Here is a 16,265-nt window from a genome sequence, read left to right on the forward strand (position 1 = left end):
AGGGTTGCAGAGGGTTGCTGGTGATAATCACATAAGCAGGCTGTTTACATGCACCACAAATTCAGGCCATCAGCTGGGCCATCCCTATTTATCCCTAGTTGATTCCCTACCGATTTCACCACAGCAGCTGCTGCACACCCCCTTTCCTCCCCCACAAGCCTCCAGAACCTGCCTGGGCCTCCCTCACAGCAGATGCCTCTACACCTAAATGAACAATCAGGATGACAGGACCCACCATGAACTTGCTCAGTTTTTCCGCTTCACCCCAAATTTCCTCTTACTTGTAGTTCTGGTCTCAGAAGAAGACATACATCTTCTTATACCTAATATATGTGTATATATGCACATAGAAGTCTCTGAAAAGAAGTTCACTAAAATGTCAACAATGGTTACATCTGAGAGGCAGGCTCTTAGGTGATTTGTACCTTTTTCTTCATACTTTTACTTTTTTCTCTGAGCATGTATCATTTTCGCAAAACCCATAATACCATTTCAAAATGACAGTGATCCCCAAGAAAATGTAGGTGATCCCTACCAGTGAGGGACTTCCAATTTTCCCATATTCTCCATTACTCTTTGAGGTAGGCAGAAAAATGGCACCCAAACATGAAAGAATCATAATTCCTATAACCTATGTTATGTTACAATGGCAAAAAGGACTGTGCAGATGTGATTAAATTAAAGACCTTGAGATGGGGAGAATATTCTGAATTATCTGGGTGAGCCAATGTAACCTAACAAAGAGGGAGGCAAAAGAGAGTCAGAGAAATGTGACTAAGGAGACAGGATCAGAGATATGTGAGAAATGTGACTAAGGAGACAGGATCAGAGACATTGCTGGCTCTGAAGATGGAGAAAGTCACCACCAGCCAATATAGGCAGCATCTAGAAGCTGCAAAAGGCAAGAAAATGTGTTCTCCCCTAGAGAGACAACACATTTTCCTCCATGAAAGAATGCAGCCCTGCCAACACCTTGATTTTAGCCCAGGGACACCCATGTCAGGCTTTTGACTTCCAAAACTGTACAATAATAACTTTTGCATTGGTTAAAAACTTTGTGGTAATTTGTTATAGCAGCAAGAGAAAACTAATATACCCTACTCCCTCCCCACTGAACAACTCAACATAACCTAAGTGGAAACAATGATTTGCTTTGCAGACAAGACAAGGCATGGTCACCATTGCCAACCACATGACTTAGAGTAAGTGCCTCCTTCATTGAACCCTTGGACCAACTCTGGGGCACTCCAAAGTTCAGCTGTAGCTGTACATTTGACATGGGGATCTTGATTCCAAAATCAATGTTTCTCTCCAGACTCCACTTCTGAGCTTCAGACCGATATTTCCAATATGGACGCCTCAATCTCAATGTGCCCAAGACAGAAATCCTCATCTTTACCCTTGAGCCTGATTTTCCAGCCACGTCTCTTTGCTTCTATCATGGGCTTCCATTCGCCCAGCAAATCTCCCCTTTTCAGGCACATTTCTTCACCCCCAAACTCATCATCCTGTGCCATCCATCCACTGGACCTATCACAGGGTCCTCCTTTCCATTCCTGTTGTCCCAGTTCAAGATCTTAGGGCTGGAACCAGGTGGTCCGCTGCACTCTTGGGAGTTATCCTGCCAAAGCAGCTCGCTCACAGTATGCCTCTGCTCCAAAATCTTTTAATACTCTCTCGTGCTTATGGAATAATGCCCAAACTTGATGGTTTTACACTAAACCAAAATCCATCCCCTGACTCCCTTCCAGCCTTATCTCCTATCCCCTCCCTATATGTTGGCATGCTCTATGAGTCAGCTATGCTGGTTTCCTGTGCCTGGACCAAGTCCTGCCTTCTCCCACCTTCCTGCCTTTGGCCATGAGTACCCTTTTCTGCTGTATGTCTCGTCTAAAGTCCACGGTGTCCTCTGATGGCAACAGTGGCCACTAGGAAGGCACATGTTGCTCCAGACTGGGCCTGTTCACGATTTCATGTGTAGGTGCATCATTTCACCGCACCTTCATGATCATCAATCACATTTCACTAACGAGGAGATACAGGCCTAGAGAGTGACCTGCAGGGGTGCTTTTAAAATATGTCCACGTGTGGTTTGATACTCCTTCTTTCAAAAGGTGGAGCCTAATCACACTTCCCTTGCATGTGGTACATGAGCTGGACTTAGTGACTCACTTCTAATGAACAGAATGTGGTGGAAGGTGCAGGTGTTTGGCTTCCCAAGTTGGGTCACAAGAGGCACTGCAGCTTCCTTCTTGGTCTCGAGTCTCTCACCCTGGAAGAGGCCAGTTACCATGTGGTGAGGACACTGAGCAGTCCATGGAAAGGTCCGTGTGGAGAAAAACGGAGGCCTTCAGCCTGTGGGTGGGTGTGGCACCGTGTGGTACCGTGTGGGTAAACCAACTTGAAAGTGGCTCCTGTAGGCTCAGTCACGTCTTCAGAAGACTACAGCCCCCTCGACGTCTTGACTGTAGCCTATGAGACACCTTGAAACAGAACCACCCAGCTGAGCAGCATGCACCTCAATTCCTGATCCACAGAAACTGTGAGAATTTAACAAGTGTTTACTGTTCCAGGCCACTAAGTGCTGGGGTAATTTGTTACACAGTAAGAGAAGCTAAAACACTTACCCGGGGTCATACAACTAGTAAGCTGGTAGAGGAGACATTTGAACACTGGTTTGTCTGTCCCCAGAGCTCATGTTCTTAACCTCAGCCCAGAACTGCTGGAAGTGCTAGTTTATATTTTGCTTCCTTTAGAAAACTTTGACAAAGTCTACCTTCAAAATTCATCTTCCTCCAATCTGTACCCTTAAGCCCTACTCAAAATTCCCATTTATTTTGCCCCCAACAATCCCCATATTTGCCCAAGACCAACCTTACTTCGTTTGCAACTTCCGGCTCCTTTCAGTTTTGGGACCTACATCTTAGTGTTGGCACTAAGATTAAATGAGATAATATGTGTAAAAGTGCTTAGCAGAGGAATGGCGAAATTATACTATTTACTACTTCAAGTATACTTTTTATTAATAGTATAATATAATTATATTATTTATTTGAACACAGTATTTCTTCTGCTCTATGGATGAGGTCTCAACTCTGGGTATATATTAGAATCACCCAGGAAGCTATTAAAAACAAACAAACAAACAAACCAATACATGGGCTGTACCCTGAATTAAGAGGTCTGATTTAATAGGTCTTGGGGAAGCCAGGCAACAAAAACTCCCCAAATGACTTTAACGCGCAGCCAGGGTAGAAAACCACTGGATTAGGTCAGAGGTTCTCAACCAGAGGCTATTTTGTTGTCTCCCTGCCCCACTCGATCCCTCATGCCCCTGATATTTGCTAGTGTCTGAAGATATTCTTGATGGTGATGGCTTTAGGGAGGTGCTATTGGCATCTAGTAGATGGAGGCCAGAGAAGCTGCTGAACATTCCACAATGCACAGGCCAGCCCCACATCAGAGAATTATCTGGTGCTAAATGTCAATAGTGCTAAGGTTCAAAAAACCTGGATTAGATATTGTTTCCAGCTCCTGCTCTCATTCTCTTTAAGAACATTGGTTCTTACTTATCTCTCTGACTCTTCTGGTATCTTTGAGAAAGATACAAGACCTGAGTCCTTCCCTCTCAAGACCAAATGTGGGCACCAACCAGCTTGGCTGCTGCCCAAACTGGGCTGGCTCCAGGCCTGTCAGGAGGGTCTGTGAATGGTCTTGTGCTGCCCCATTTCCCTTCAGTGCTTTAGCATCTGTATTAGAATACTTGCTACAGAAACTATACTTAGTTGTAAATATGTCTCTCTTACTCCCAAAGCCAGAGCCCATATTTTATTCATCTCTATTTATTCCACAATACCAGGCTCTGTGCATTGCACTTGGTAGGTGTTCAATAAAATACTTATTGCATCAAAGTAGATTAATATAATTTAAAGTTTTATCACACTTCTTGGCATCTCTTTGAAAGGTTACAGAAATAGAGGATACAAATGCCAGTTAGGAGAGAGCTCTTATATTTCTGTTCTTGTGGAGTTAAAGTCAAATGGTCAGTTTTGCTACTTCTTAGTGTATTTTTATGAGTTGCCAGAGGACGTGAGCAACCATTTTAAATTAAGATATATTTTAAAAAAATTTTAATGTTTATTTTTGACAGAGAGAGAGAGACAGAACGCAAGCGGGGGGGGGGGGGGGGGGGGGGCGGGCAGAGAAAGAAGGAGACACAGACTCTGACGCAGGCTCCAGCCTCTGAGCTGTCAGCACAGACCCTGATGTGAGGTTCGAACCCACGAACAGTGAGATCATGACCTGAACCAAAGTCAGACACTTAACCGACTGACCCACCCAAGCACCCCAGAAGATATTTTTATAATAAATGACTAGGGATTTGAGAGGACTCTTATTTAGAGAAGTTCTCATATCTTTAAGATTCTTTTTCATTGGTTATCAGAAGTGAGAAAATGCTTCATTTTCAAGGCAAAGCAATAACTTGGAGAATGATACTGAAAAAACCTTGTCTTAGAAAAATATATGCAAACTCTTCCACTTATTAATCATTTATACTCAATACATTATGGGCCTTCCATTTTCATAGTGGGCAAAATTAGGCACAGGTTTGGAAGCTAATTAAAAAAATACGGTTTTCCAATATCATTCATTCTCCTTTCAATGTTTTTGCTAGTCTCAGATTTTTATTTTTATTTTAATGTTTATTTACTTTTGAAGGAGACAGACAGCACAAGTGGGGGAGGGGCAGAGAGAGAGGGAGACAGAATCTGAAGCAGGCTCTGGGCTCTGAGCTGTCAGCACAGAGTCCGACATGGGGCTGGAACCCACAAGCCGTGAGATCATGACCGGAGCCTAAGTCAGATGCTTAACCACCCGAGCCACCCAGGCACCCCTGATTTTTAAAAAACTGATAACGGGTGCCCCGCTGGCTCAGTTGGTACAGCATATGACTCTTGATTTCAGGGTTGTGAGTTTGAGTCCTTTGTTGGGTGCAGAGAGTACTTTTTCTTAAATAAAAAAAAAATTTTTTTTTTACATTTATTTAGTTTTGAGAGACAGAGAGAGACAGTGTGAGCAGGGGAGGAGCAGAGAGAGAGGGAGACAGAATCAGAAGCAGGCTCTAGGCTCCAAGCTGTCAGCACTGAGCCCAAAGCGGGGCTCAAACTCACAGACTGAGATCATGACCTGAGCCGAAGTCAGACGCTTTGACTGACTGAGTCACCCAGGCATCCCCAGAGAGTACTTAAAAAAAATCTTTTAAAACCCTGGTAAAATCTGGGGTATATTTAATTCTCCAAATTAAGAAAGTCAGTCAAGAGTCTATTCAACTTGGCATTCTCAAGAAGGGCATATCTAAACAAACAAACAAAAAAAAGTGATATTCAAGGGCTAAAGGTCTAATTTAAGGTCTTTCATTCTGTTTAATATGAGGTTTTACAAGCCTTGCTTAATTTTCTAATGTCTTGGTTTCCTTACATTGTTTTCACAAAGGGCTGGCATGAAAACATTTCAAAGCAACAAGTTAAATATACATCATTTTCTCTAAATTGACCTTTCTTCCACCTATGATCTAAAATAGTGGACCACTGCTTAAATGTCATCTTTCAGGTGAGATCCTTCCTGACCACCCTATGCAAAATTAAGCCCCTTCGATATTCTGCATTCCCCCTCTCTGCTTTCTTTTTCCCTATAGCACTTACTTGTTCATTGTCTGTCATCCCCCACTAGGATATAAATTCCATAAAGGCAAGGAAGGTGCTTTACCTCCAGCACCTAGAATGATGTTTGGTGCATCGTAGTACTCAATAAATACTTATTGTATGAATGAGTGAATTATGCAAATCTAGAGATGAAATATACTAAAACACCATCAAAGGCAGGAATTAGGTATGATTGAATCAACAGGGCTAGATCTCAAAAGCATGTATTTGAGAGCAAACAAAAGCAAGTTGCAAAATAATGCATGCAGTTCCTCATCTGCAAAATAGGGCTGGTAATGGCATTGTTACCAGGATCAAGTTAGTTCATTAGTGTTAAATGCTGAGAACAATGATATAAGCACTCAATAAATGTTATTTGCCATCATCATCATTACATTGATGAGAAATCACTCACAGCAAATAGTACTACTAATTTTATATGATATAATCTAATTTTACATGGTTAACCAACCTTAAGAGCTCTGGAAGGACTATAGACTAAACTGATTACTTTTGTGAGGAGAGAAGAACTCATATGATGGTCAAGGAGAATTTTAAATTTATCTGTCATGTTCTAATATTTTAAATGTAGAATCGATCCATATAACTAAAAATCAGTATTTAAAAAAGTTTAGTCCTATTTCTTGAGACATAATAACCTTGAGAGGGGGCAGGGAAGAAGGGAGGAAAAGAGAAAGAATGAGGAGAGAGAACGGAGAGATGAATTACTTAGGATAAGAATTTTTTAACTTTTCTGATTTATTTCTGAAGCGCTTCTAGAATAATCACCACGGATAGGATGCTCTTAGCCTGGACTGAAAATAGCTAGAGACAAGAACCACGAATAAAACTGACCTGGAGTCCTAGATGGATTACATGAGTTAGTTGGATTGGAGAAAACTATCATTAACACAGTCTTAAAATAGGAATAAATTATTTGAGGCCTTGTGTTGGTACTTACTGATGCTTCAGCCACTGCTCCACAAATGGAATGGAGAAGAATTCCGTGAAAGACTCCCCTATCCTCTTTGGATTTTGACTGGTAGCGATGCCATATTTTGATTGACAAGAAAACAATAAGCAAAAATTCAAGTCAATTGTTGCTATTCTGCTTGCAAATGAACACTATTGAATCCTTAGGGTCATTGAATATTCAAACACATGCAAAACTTACTTGTATAACCACTCAGTCAGAAAATCACAGGCAATGAATTTTGTTCTTTTCCTCTAAAGAGAAAAAGAGAAGAGAGAATTAAATTATACTCTTTGTCCACATGTCTGAGTAGGACAAAGAAAGAGAGGTTAATTGATTTTTTGGGTTAGATGAAATATGCATGAGTCTTTTATGAGGTTTATAAGTACATCAACAAACAGTAGCTTGGGGTGATGTAAAGAATTCTGAAGACTTTTCTCCAGTCATCTTTATTTTTTTGTTTTTTGTTTTTAATTTTTTTGATGTTTATTTATTTTTGAGAGAGAGACAGAGTGCAAGCAGGGGAAAGGCAGAAAGAGAGAGACACAGAATCTGAAACAAGCTCCAGGCTCTAAGCTGTCAGCACAGAGCCTGACGTGGCGCTGGAACCCATGAACTGTGAGATCATGCCTGAGCTGAAGTCAGAAGCTTAACCAACTGAGCCACCTAGGCACCCCTCTCCAGTCATCTTTGGATTAGCACATTTTCTGATAGCAGGGACTAATAAAAGACAGTGCACATAGTAGGAGGCTTACTACATGCTTTTGGAATTGTCACAGAAGGATTTTATTTAAATCTGGAACTTGATTCTGAGTAACTCTACTTACTGCTTTCTCCCAGTCCACTCGAACCCTCCCAACAGCACTACTTCGGGTCTGGGTACCATCTTGCAATGTGGAAGCCATGCATGCAGGTGCCATTGGCCAGTGTGGCTGACCCTGCCAGTTGTCCACCCAACAGTGGCTCCAGGTCTACACTTCTCCCACCCAGTTCTGTGCCTCAGGAGGCTGATTTTATGGTTCACTTCCACCAGGCTCCCTTACTGACTAGGTGGGTCCAGCCAGTGGGAGGTACCAGCAGGAGATCCGAGACAGGGAGGATAGACAGGGTGTAGTGGATTGAACTGTGTGTCCTCCTCGGCCCAAATTCATACGTTTAACTCCTAACTCCCAGAACTTCAGAATGTGACTGTATTTGGAAATAGGATCATTACAAATATAATTAGTTGTGTCCAGCCACTCCTGAAGGGCACAGCAACTCCAAAGAAAATGAATAAATTTGGGGTAATATAGCAAGTAAGAAGGGAGATGCTATTGGCTAAACCATCAATGGCAGATTTCTAATGACACTGTACTAGACCCTAGATCCTGCTATACCCAAATTCCAAAGCCCAAATTCCCTGGACCTTTCAGGTACATGAGCCACTATATTCATTTTTTTTTTTAATGCTTATTTATTTTTTCAGAGAGAGAGACAGAGTGAGTGAGCGAGCATAAGTGGGGGAGGGGAAGAGAGAGAGGGAGACAGAATCCTAAGCAGGCTCCAAGCTCTGAGCTGTCAGTACACAGCCTGATGCAGGGCTCAAACTCACAGACTGTGAGATCATTACCTGAGCCAAAGTCAGTAGCTTAACTGACTGAGCCACTCAGGCATCCCTAGTCTCTGTTTGATTAAGCCAATTTATATTGGGTTGTTTATTGCTTACAACAGGAAAAGTTTTAACTCCGATTCCTTTTTTTCTCCAATCAGCTAACCCCCACTTGTCCTCCTAGATGCCTCCAGGAAGACTTTCTGACCCTTCTCACCCTCCTCAGCTTAAACTCTCCAGCCCCCCACCCCCAGTTCCTCATTTGCCACTCTGTCATAGCACCTCAGACATAACCATAACATAATACTTGCCCGCATGTCTATCTTCCCCACTTAACTATAAACTTCTTGAGGACAAGGCACATGTCTCTTTTCTTTATATTCTTAGTGCTTAATTGAGTGCCTTGCATGGAGTAGGTGATCAATGGGTGGTAAGTAAATGAATGAATGAATTCACCATTCAACTCTCAAACATCAAAGCAAGAAAGAGCTTATTTACAAGAATTCTGACATCTTTTTTTAAAAGTTTATTTATTTATTTTAAGAGTGCATGCAAACGGGAGAGGGGCAGAGAGAGACGGAGAAAAAGAGAATCCCAAGCAGGCTTGGCACTGTTAGTTCAGAGTCTAATGTGGGGCTTGATCTCACAAACGGCGAGATCATGACCTGAGCTGAAGTCAGACGCTTAACCTACTGAGCCACCCAGGAGCCCCAAGAATTCTGATATTTAAAACTAGCGACTGCTTGGGGCGCCTGGGTGGCTCAGTCAGTTGAACGTCCGACTTCGGCTCAAGTCATGATCTCAGTGTTCATGGGTTTGAGCCCCACATGGGGTTCTATGCTGACCGTTCAGAGCCTGGAGCCTGTTTCAGATTCTGTGTCTCCCTCTTTCTCTGCCCCTCCCCTGCTCACACTTTGTTTGTGTCTCAAAAATAAATAAACATTAAAAAAAAAAAACCCAACTAAGGATTGCTAATATAATTCTGGATAGTTTCTCTTCATTTTCTTCTCCTAATATTTTATCATGAAAATGTTCCTTCTTTTTTTTCTCCCCCCACCCTTCACTTCAAAATAGCCAACTCAGCTTTATAATCTTAGATAAGGTTGAAAAAAAAAAACTGTTGTGAAACTGATTCTCACCAAAAAGGAAAGTGCTGCTTAAAATTTTTTACGGAAAGCTTTACTATAGCCGTTAGTCCATAAAACAGAGCAGTTCCGAGTTGCTGGAGATTGTTTGCAGTCTTCTACCTCCTTGCTGATAGCCTTTTATTAAAAAATTGAAACACTGCTGGCCAGGGTAATAAAATTAAATGTACTGGAGCATGTAACAGGGTTTTCTAAGTCTGCCTTGCAACAGTAGGGTTGCCTTCAAAAAGCCATCTTTAACCCAACTAAGAAAATACTTGTACAACAATGCAAATATGTATCTAGCATGGATTGCCGTATAATTTAAACAATTCAGCAATTGTAAGATGGCAGTGTCTCTTTCTTTCCTGTCCATAAAAGATGCATTGTTCCCTTGGCATTTACTGCAGTGTTTGGTGGTAAAGATTCCTTCTACCAAGGGAATGCAGTTTGACTTACTCTATTAAATAGACTTTTTAAATAGCCCAATGGTCTGATGTATGAAGGTCATGCAGACAGATTTAATCACTTTTGATGCAAAGAAATAAAATGGAAGAAATTGTGTTTTCCTTCTGATCTGAGCAAGTGTGGACGTGCCGTGCATACTCAGACACGTGGAACAGTGAGGATATTGTTCAGCTGTTGTTTAGTTTAAAAATTATCTGCCAGGGAGCTGAAAGAGAGAAGGGAGAGCAAATGAAAAGTTGTGGTGAGTGAAGAGATAAGAGAGGAAGTAATAGAGAGAAAAATTAAAGAGTGAGATTAAGAAAGTGTGGGCACCCAGGGTTTATGTAATGCGGACAAACATACTGAGTTCATGATTGTTAAAGGGTGAGTATGTGCAAGTTTCGGCAAGCAGAGGAAACAGTTAAGACAACCTCAAACAAGGTTAAAAAGCAATTTTTAAAAATCCAGAATTAAAAGGAAAAAGACTAACTGACAAAGACATCATCATGTCATCATGAGTCTGCAACTTACTTTAAAATGCACCCAAAAAACAAGGTAGATGGATAGACGGATGGACTGATGGATTGGTGGACAGATATGCAACCAAGCCAATAAAGCAAAATGGTAACTGTAGAATCTAGGTGGTAAATATGTGGATGTTCCCTCTGAAATTCTTTCACTGTTCTATATTGCTGGAAAAATTTTGTAATAAAATTCGGGGGTGGAAAACATCATCATAAAAGACTGAAACCCCAAAGAGAGAAAAGGCAGAAATTGGAGTTCAACCCAGACAGCACCTTGCCCCGATGTTCATGTTGGGTATGCCCATAAGAAGCAGACTAGAAGTGCAGAGACTAGAAAGAGAAACTACTTGCATTGGAAAGTCACTGAATCTGCATCCGGTAATGAATGTAATTCCACCCCAGAAAGGTCAAAAGCACATGCTGTGAGGTTAGTGCACTGAAGTGTGGCTTGCTATGGCATTGTGTTTGTTGAGATTCTTTGGGTTTGCAAGGTTTAGAAATCTGTTCGGGTTACCTTGGTTACTGGGTATTTTTTACAAATCAGTTTAGGATAGATTTTGCCGCAGCAAACAACCCCTAAATCTGAGAAGCTTATATCATCAATGGCTTTTTTTCACTCATGTTACATGAACATTTCAATCAGCTATAGCTCCCTGCTCCACGTTGTCTTTACTCTGGGATTCAGGCTGATGAGCTTCTCTCTAAAATAGCGCTAGTTATCACATTAAGTGAATACGACATGGTGAACCATGCTTTGACTCTTAGAGTGTGTATTTGGAAATGACATATGTCACGTTCACACATTGCTTTGACCAAAGCAGTCACATGGTCAAGCCTCCCTTAGAGAGAGGCCACAAATATTTTTGAACACGAATATAGTCTCGCACACGGGGTTAGTGTAAAGGCAGAAGGTGTGGAAGGAAAATGGGAATTCCTCTGACTGGGGGCAGGTCTCAGGGAGAAGTGGACCAGGGTCCATGGCTATTCAGGGCACAGGTCTGGCTAATCACAGTAGCCTCATCTACTTATAGCTTTGTGGCTCAACAACAGTTCTGGTTCTCAATCTAGGTGGGACTCAGCCCTGTGGCATCGCTACTCCCCAGAAGGAAGAATCTGATTGGATTGGTAAGATACTACTCAGAATGGGCCATCCCTGTTGGGCAGAGCAATTGTACCGGGTCATTTCATAGTCACCTGGCATTCTCAAGTGGCTGCCCATAGGGTGCGACACTTATTCTTGGCTCAATCACTTGTAGCCAGGGTAATGGGGACATGGACAAAGCAGGGACAGAGGGCTGAAGTTAAGGCTGTGGGTGTGGCATGCACTTAGAATGTCATAGCCTCCTTTCCCACATAGCTATTCTCTACAGTAAACTTCCAGACGCCTGAGAACCAGCCCCCCAAGACAAAAGTGATAACTGATTCTAGAAATGAGCACTTACTTGGACTAGAGCCAGATGCCAAAATACTTATCACAGCAAACTGCAAACAGAAGTTACATTTTCCCCGACTGCATTAGAATTTCATTAAAGAAAAATAATACTTCTCAAAAGAACTTAAAAATACACACTCATGGGGCACCTGGGTGGCTCAGTTGGTTAAGTGTCTGACTTCGGCTCAGGTCATGATCTCACAGTTTGTGGGTTCAAGCCCTGTATCGGGCGCTGTGCTGACAGCTCAGAGCCTGGAGCCTGCTTCGGATTCGGTGTCTCCCTCTCTCTCTGCCCCTCCCCAGCTCACGCTCTCTCTCTGTCTCTCAAAAATGAATGTTAAAAAAATTAAAAAAAAATACACTCATAACACAAAGTATAGACCAAGACTTTCAGCACGGGCCACGTGCTCATTTCTAAAAGCATTCTGAAGTAAAAGGAGTAACGCTACAATAATTCTACCACACCTTTCCTGTGACAAATCTATTTTTTCCACTCCTTAGAAAAGTTTTTCAAACAAAAGTGGATGGTATTTCTAATTCCCTTATTGGTCAAGGTCAGGAAACAGAGTTTCTTCCTTCACTGACCACAGCCCTTGTACTTTTTAAAAGATATTTGGGTATTTTATTTAAAAAATAAAAGACTACGATAAATGACTGTAAGATAGCACAGGACTCTAAGAAGAAATAGATTTGTTTTACTGAATTATTCATAGTAGCAAATTTTAGTGTCATGAGATCATCAAATGACTTATCAGGAGTTAGAAATAGTTTCCTGATACTAACTTTTGTTTACAATAGTCTTCATTGTAATGGAATTTGATGAGCAACCAAAGCAAAAGGGAAAATTTTATGCCGTGTGGGATAGGATAGGAAAAGAGGCAGAAAGTCTTATCACCTCTATCCAGACCCTGCATTTCATCCATATTTAAAGCTGAGATAAGATTTATTTTCAGGCATCATTTTAGTCATGCAGAAAACTCCTGATTTCTTTCTAAATTATGCACAGTGCATTGTTCCGGTTTAGTCCCGTTCAGTAAACATTTACTGAGGACCTACTATGTGCCAAGCCTGTGTTAAACACAAGAGATAAAGAAATGAGTAAGCTATGGCTGCACTGTGGTTATTAATTCAACATCCAGCAGCCAACCTCCGGTTGGAGGTTGCTGTGATGAGTATGGAGGATTAAGTCCATCTCCAGCTCCAGGTATGAATCCCGATTAGGCAGTCCAGATAAGCCCACACCACCTGCCACCTAGACCTAAACCTGGTCCACATTTATCCTGGCCCGAGGGATTTGCTGAATGGAGAATGGGTGCATAATCAATTTCAGACTGATAAGGTATGAGGGGAGATGTGCTGGGGCTTCTGGGAAATCATTTCCTTTTCTTTTCTTTTTAATGTTTATTTTGAGACAGAGAGAGACAGAGTGAGAGTGGGGGAGGGGAAAAGAGAGAGGGAGACACAGAATCCAAAGCAGGCTCCAGGCTCTGGAGCTGTCAGCACAGAGCCCGACACAGGGATTGAACCCACAAGCTGTGAGATCATGATGTGAGCCGAAGTCGGACGCTCAACTGACTGAGCCACCCAGGTGCCCCAGGTTGCTGTAGTTGCGGGGGCAAAGCCCAGGCCAGTGGCAGTATCTGTTTGGCCAGCCTGAGGATAAAACCAACTTTGCAAGAGGCCACCCAGAGAGGCAGAAGAGAACCAAGTCTCTGGTTTTATCATTGAGTTCTCAATCAAACCCATCCTGAAATCCTCCTTCTTTACCTCAGAACCTTTTAGTTTCCTGAACCAAAGAATCCCCTTCATTATTTAAGACAGTTTCCTGCTGTTCGCAGCCCACTGAGTCCTAGCCAAGATAGCTGCCCAGTATCCTTTCTGCCTTCTTTTGATAACAGAACCTTGAGTTCCCTTTGGGGATCTGTCTTTACCCAATTCTAAAGCTATGTGCACTGGGTTAGGGATCCTTCACTTTGCCCAACAGCCCACTGCCCACTAAATTCCCCTAGTTCCAAGGATTGATTCCAAAGTAGGTCATTGACCTGAGTCAGTTCAATTAGAAACTCAGGAAGAGACTTTCTCTAAGGCATGAGACACAGGCTAGTGTCACAAGGCAGGGACCATTTGAGGGTGGAGCCACGCCAGAGGAAACTCAATCAAGAGATGAGAGGGAACCAAATCGTGAAGACATCATCTGGGTCCCCAGATCAAGCTGTGGAAGATCTCCCCATGGGAGAGGACATATATAAACAAACAAACAAACAAACAAACAATCTTCTTCATTAAAGTCAGTTCAAATGGGGTTTTCTGTCATGTGAGGGACTGGCCCCAGAGTTAACTAGCAGATATGGGAATAGCGAGTTCTGCATACTTAACACATCCAGCTGGAACAAACTCTTTGAGTTCATCATACTTTTTACTGCTGACAATATAAACTTTTATCAAAAATTGCTTATAGCAAAAATTATTAACTTAATTATTAACCAAAATATTTTCAGAGCTGCATTGGAAAGAAATCCCAAGTGAAGTTTATAATAGCCACTAAGCCAGCTCTGTTCAGTATATCTGTCCAGTTATGTTCTTATTAAGTTCTCACCTCTCATGTTCCAATTAAGCTAATCCAAAGGCAGGGCTAGATGTCAGTGGATCACCAAGAACATGGAGCCAAATGTAATGTCTAATCTTAAGATGATGTTTACATGTCTCAAACTTAATTTGCCACTAGAATACAACCCAATTCATGACAGAATAGGAATAGTATTATGGCCTTTTAATCAATGTTCAGTTTAAGAAAAAATGCTGAAGTTCTATCTTAACAATTGCATAGTTGATTTTCTTTTCACCTCTTCCAAATCACATAGACTCTGGGCTGCCCAGGGATCCCAGGAAAGGCAGCTATAAATATAAATAGAAGATCAGGAAGGTCAATGTCAACAAAGATGCAGCAAGGAACAGGCAAGTCTTCATGAAAATTCTACAAAGACCTGTCTTGGTATAAAAATTATTTGCAACCTAACTTCACAGTTATGCCTCCAAGAGATCAAGGGGTCTCTTGCACTCCCTTCAAGGCCTGCCCTCTGCTCAGAGAAGATGGAAAAAATTGATCAGGGCCTATGCAAAAGGAAGCTTCTGGCAGAGGCTCTGACAATCAGGGCTTTCTTAATCCATCTCACTATCCCCGTCTGAAACTGGGTTTATTCTTTTCTTCACTTTCAACCTGGACCCATGTCTCCTCCCTCTGTTTTCTCACTTGTTGCCAGCTGCCTCTCTTCCTGAATCCCTCAAGCACAATCTTGAAAGACAATGGCTACCCCCTACTGAACACTCACCCTGTGCTAAGGGCCATACACAGAACATCTTAATCCTCCCAAAAACCCTGGTGAGGTGGGTACTATGGTTATCACCCTCCCCATGTAACAAATAAGAAAACTGAGACCCTTAGAGTTTTAGAGTTTAAGGAAACTTCCCAGATGCCCAGAGCTAGCAAAACTTGGAAGAGGGAGGGCACCTGGGTGGCTTAGTCAGTTAAGCATCCGACTTTGGCTCAGGTCATGATTTCACAGTCTGAGTTTGAGCCCTGTGTTGGGCTCTGTGCTGACAGCTCAGAGCCTGGAGCCTGCTTCAGATTCTGTGTGTGTCTCTCTCTCTTTGCCCCTTCCCCGCTCACACTCGGGTCTCTCTCTCTCTCTTTCTCTCAAAAGATGAATAAATGTTAAAAAAAAATTTTTTTTTTTAAGTTGGAGGAGGGGATTCAAGCCCACCCTTTTGATTCCAGCAACCCTACCTTACCTTTCCTTACTGTATTCTCAGAGCCCTCCACATGTCTGAATTTAACCTCCCACTACTCTTTAACTCCCCACATGGCCAGTCTCAACCCACCTCTTCGTTACATACTGCCCTCATTCTTAGTTTTCCATTCCGGGCCTAAGGAACATTTTTCCAATTCAATTTTGTTCTTATTTTATTGCTACTTTTCACTGCAGCTGTGCCAGTCACTGAGCTGAACACATTATCTTATTAAAATTTTCTTACTATGAATGATATTATCATTATATGTAATAATATGTATATCATTATATATATTATAATAATATATATATTATTATTACTATTTCTATTTCACAGAGGAGTACACTGAGGCTTAGAAGGTTAAAATTACAAGGTCCCAGTGCTAGCCAGGTCCAAAGTCACATACGTAGAAAGAGGTAGAACTGGGCTCTCAATTCAGGTAAGCATAGCTCCAAACTCTATGCTTAATCATTAAGCTTCCCTTACACTGCCTCCCACATAACACCAGCAGCAGCTACTACTACAAAAATCTGGGTGTTTTTAGGATTTCAGAACAAGGGTTGGCAAACTTTCTTAAATGGCCAGGTATACATATTAGGCTTGTGTTACAACTATTCAACTTGGCTACAGTGGAAGAGTGCAAAAGTGCACTTTCAGTGCAAAAGTGGCCATAGACAAAAATGTAA

At 41.9% G+C, this 16,265-nt stretch overlaps 1 protein-coding gene across 4 annotated transcripts in view; it reads right to left on the reverse strand.

Annotated features, from left to right (window-relative positions):
* The window catches only part of IQCK (IQ motif containing K), a 130,821-nt gene that overhangs the window by 91,515 nt on the left and 23,041 nt on the right, over nt 1-16,265 (reverse strand). For all 4 annotated transcript variants that reach the window (XM_043560395.1, XM_043560396.1, XM_043560397.1 and 1 more), the window contains 2 exons: nt 6,877-6,929; nt 6,664-6,741 (listed from right to left, as the gene is read on the reverse strand). In XM_043560395.1, the coding sequence (XP_043416330.1) occupies nt 6,664-6,741; nt 6,877-6,929 (131 nt within the window). The remainder of the gene's footprint in view (nt 1-6,663; nt 6,742-6,876; nt 6,930-16,265) is intronic.

Source organism: Prionailurus bengalensis, chromosome E3, assembly GCF_016509475.1.
Source record: "Prionailurus bengalensis isolate Pbe53 chromosome E3, Fcat_Pben_1.1_paternal_pri, whole genome shotgun sequence".
Lineage (NCBI taxonomy): Eukaryota > Metazoa > Chordata > Mammalia > Carnivora > Felidae > Prionailurus > Prionailurus bengalensis.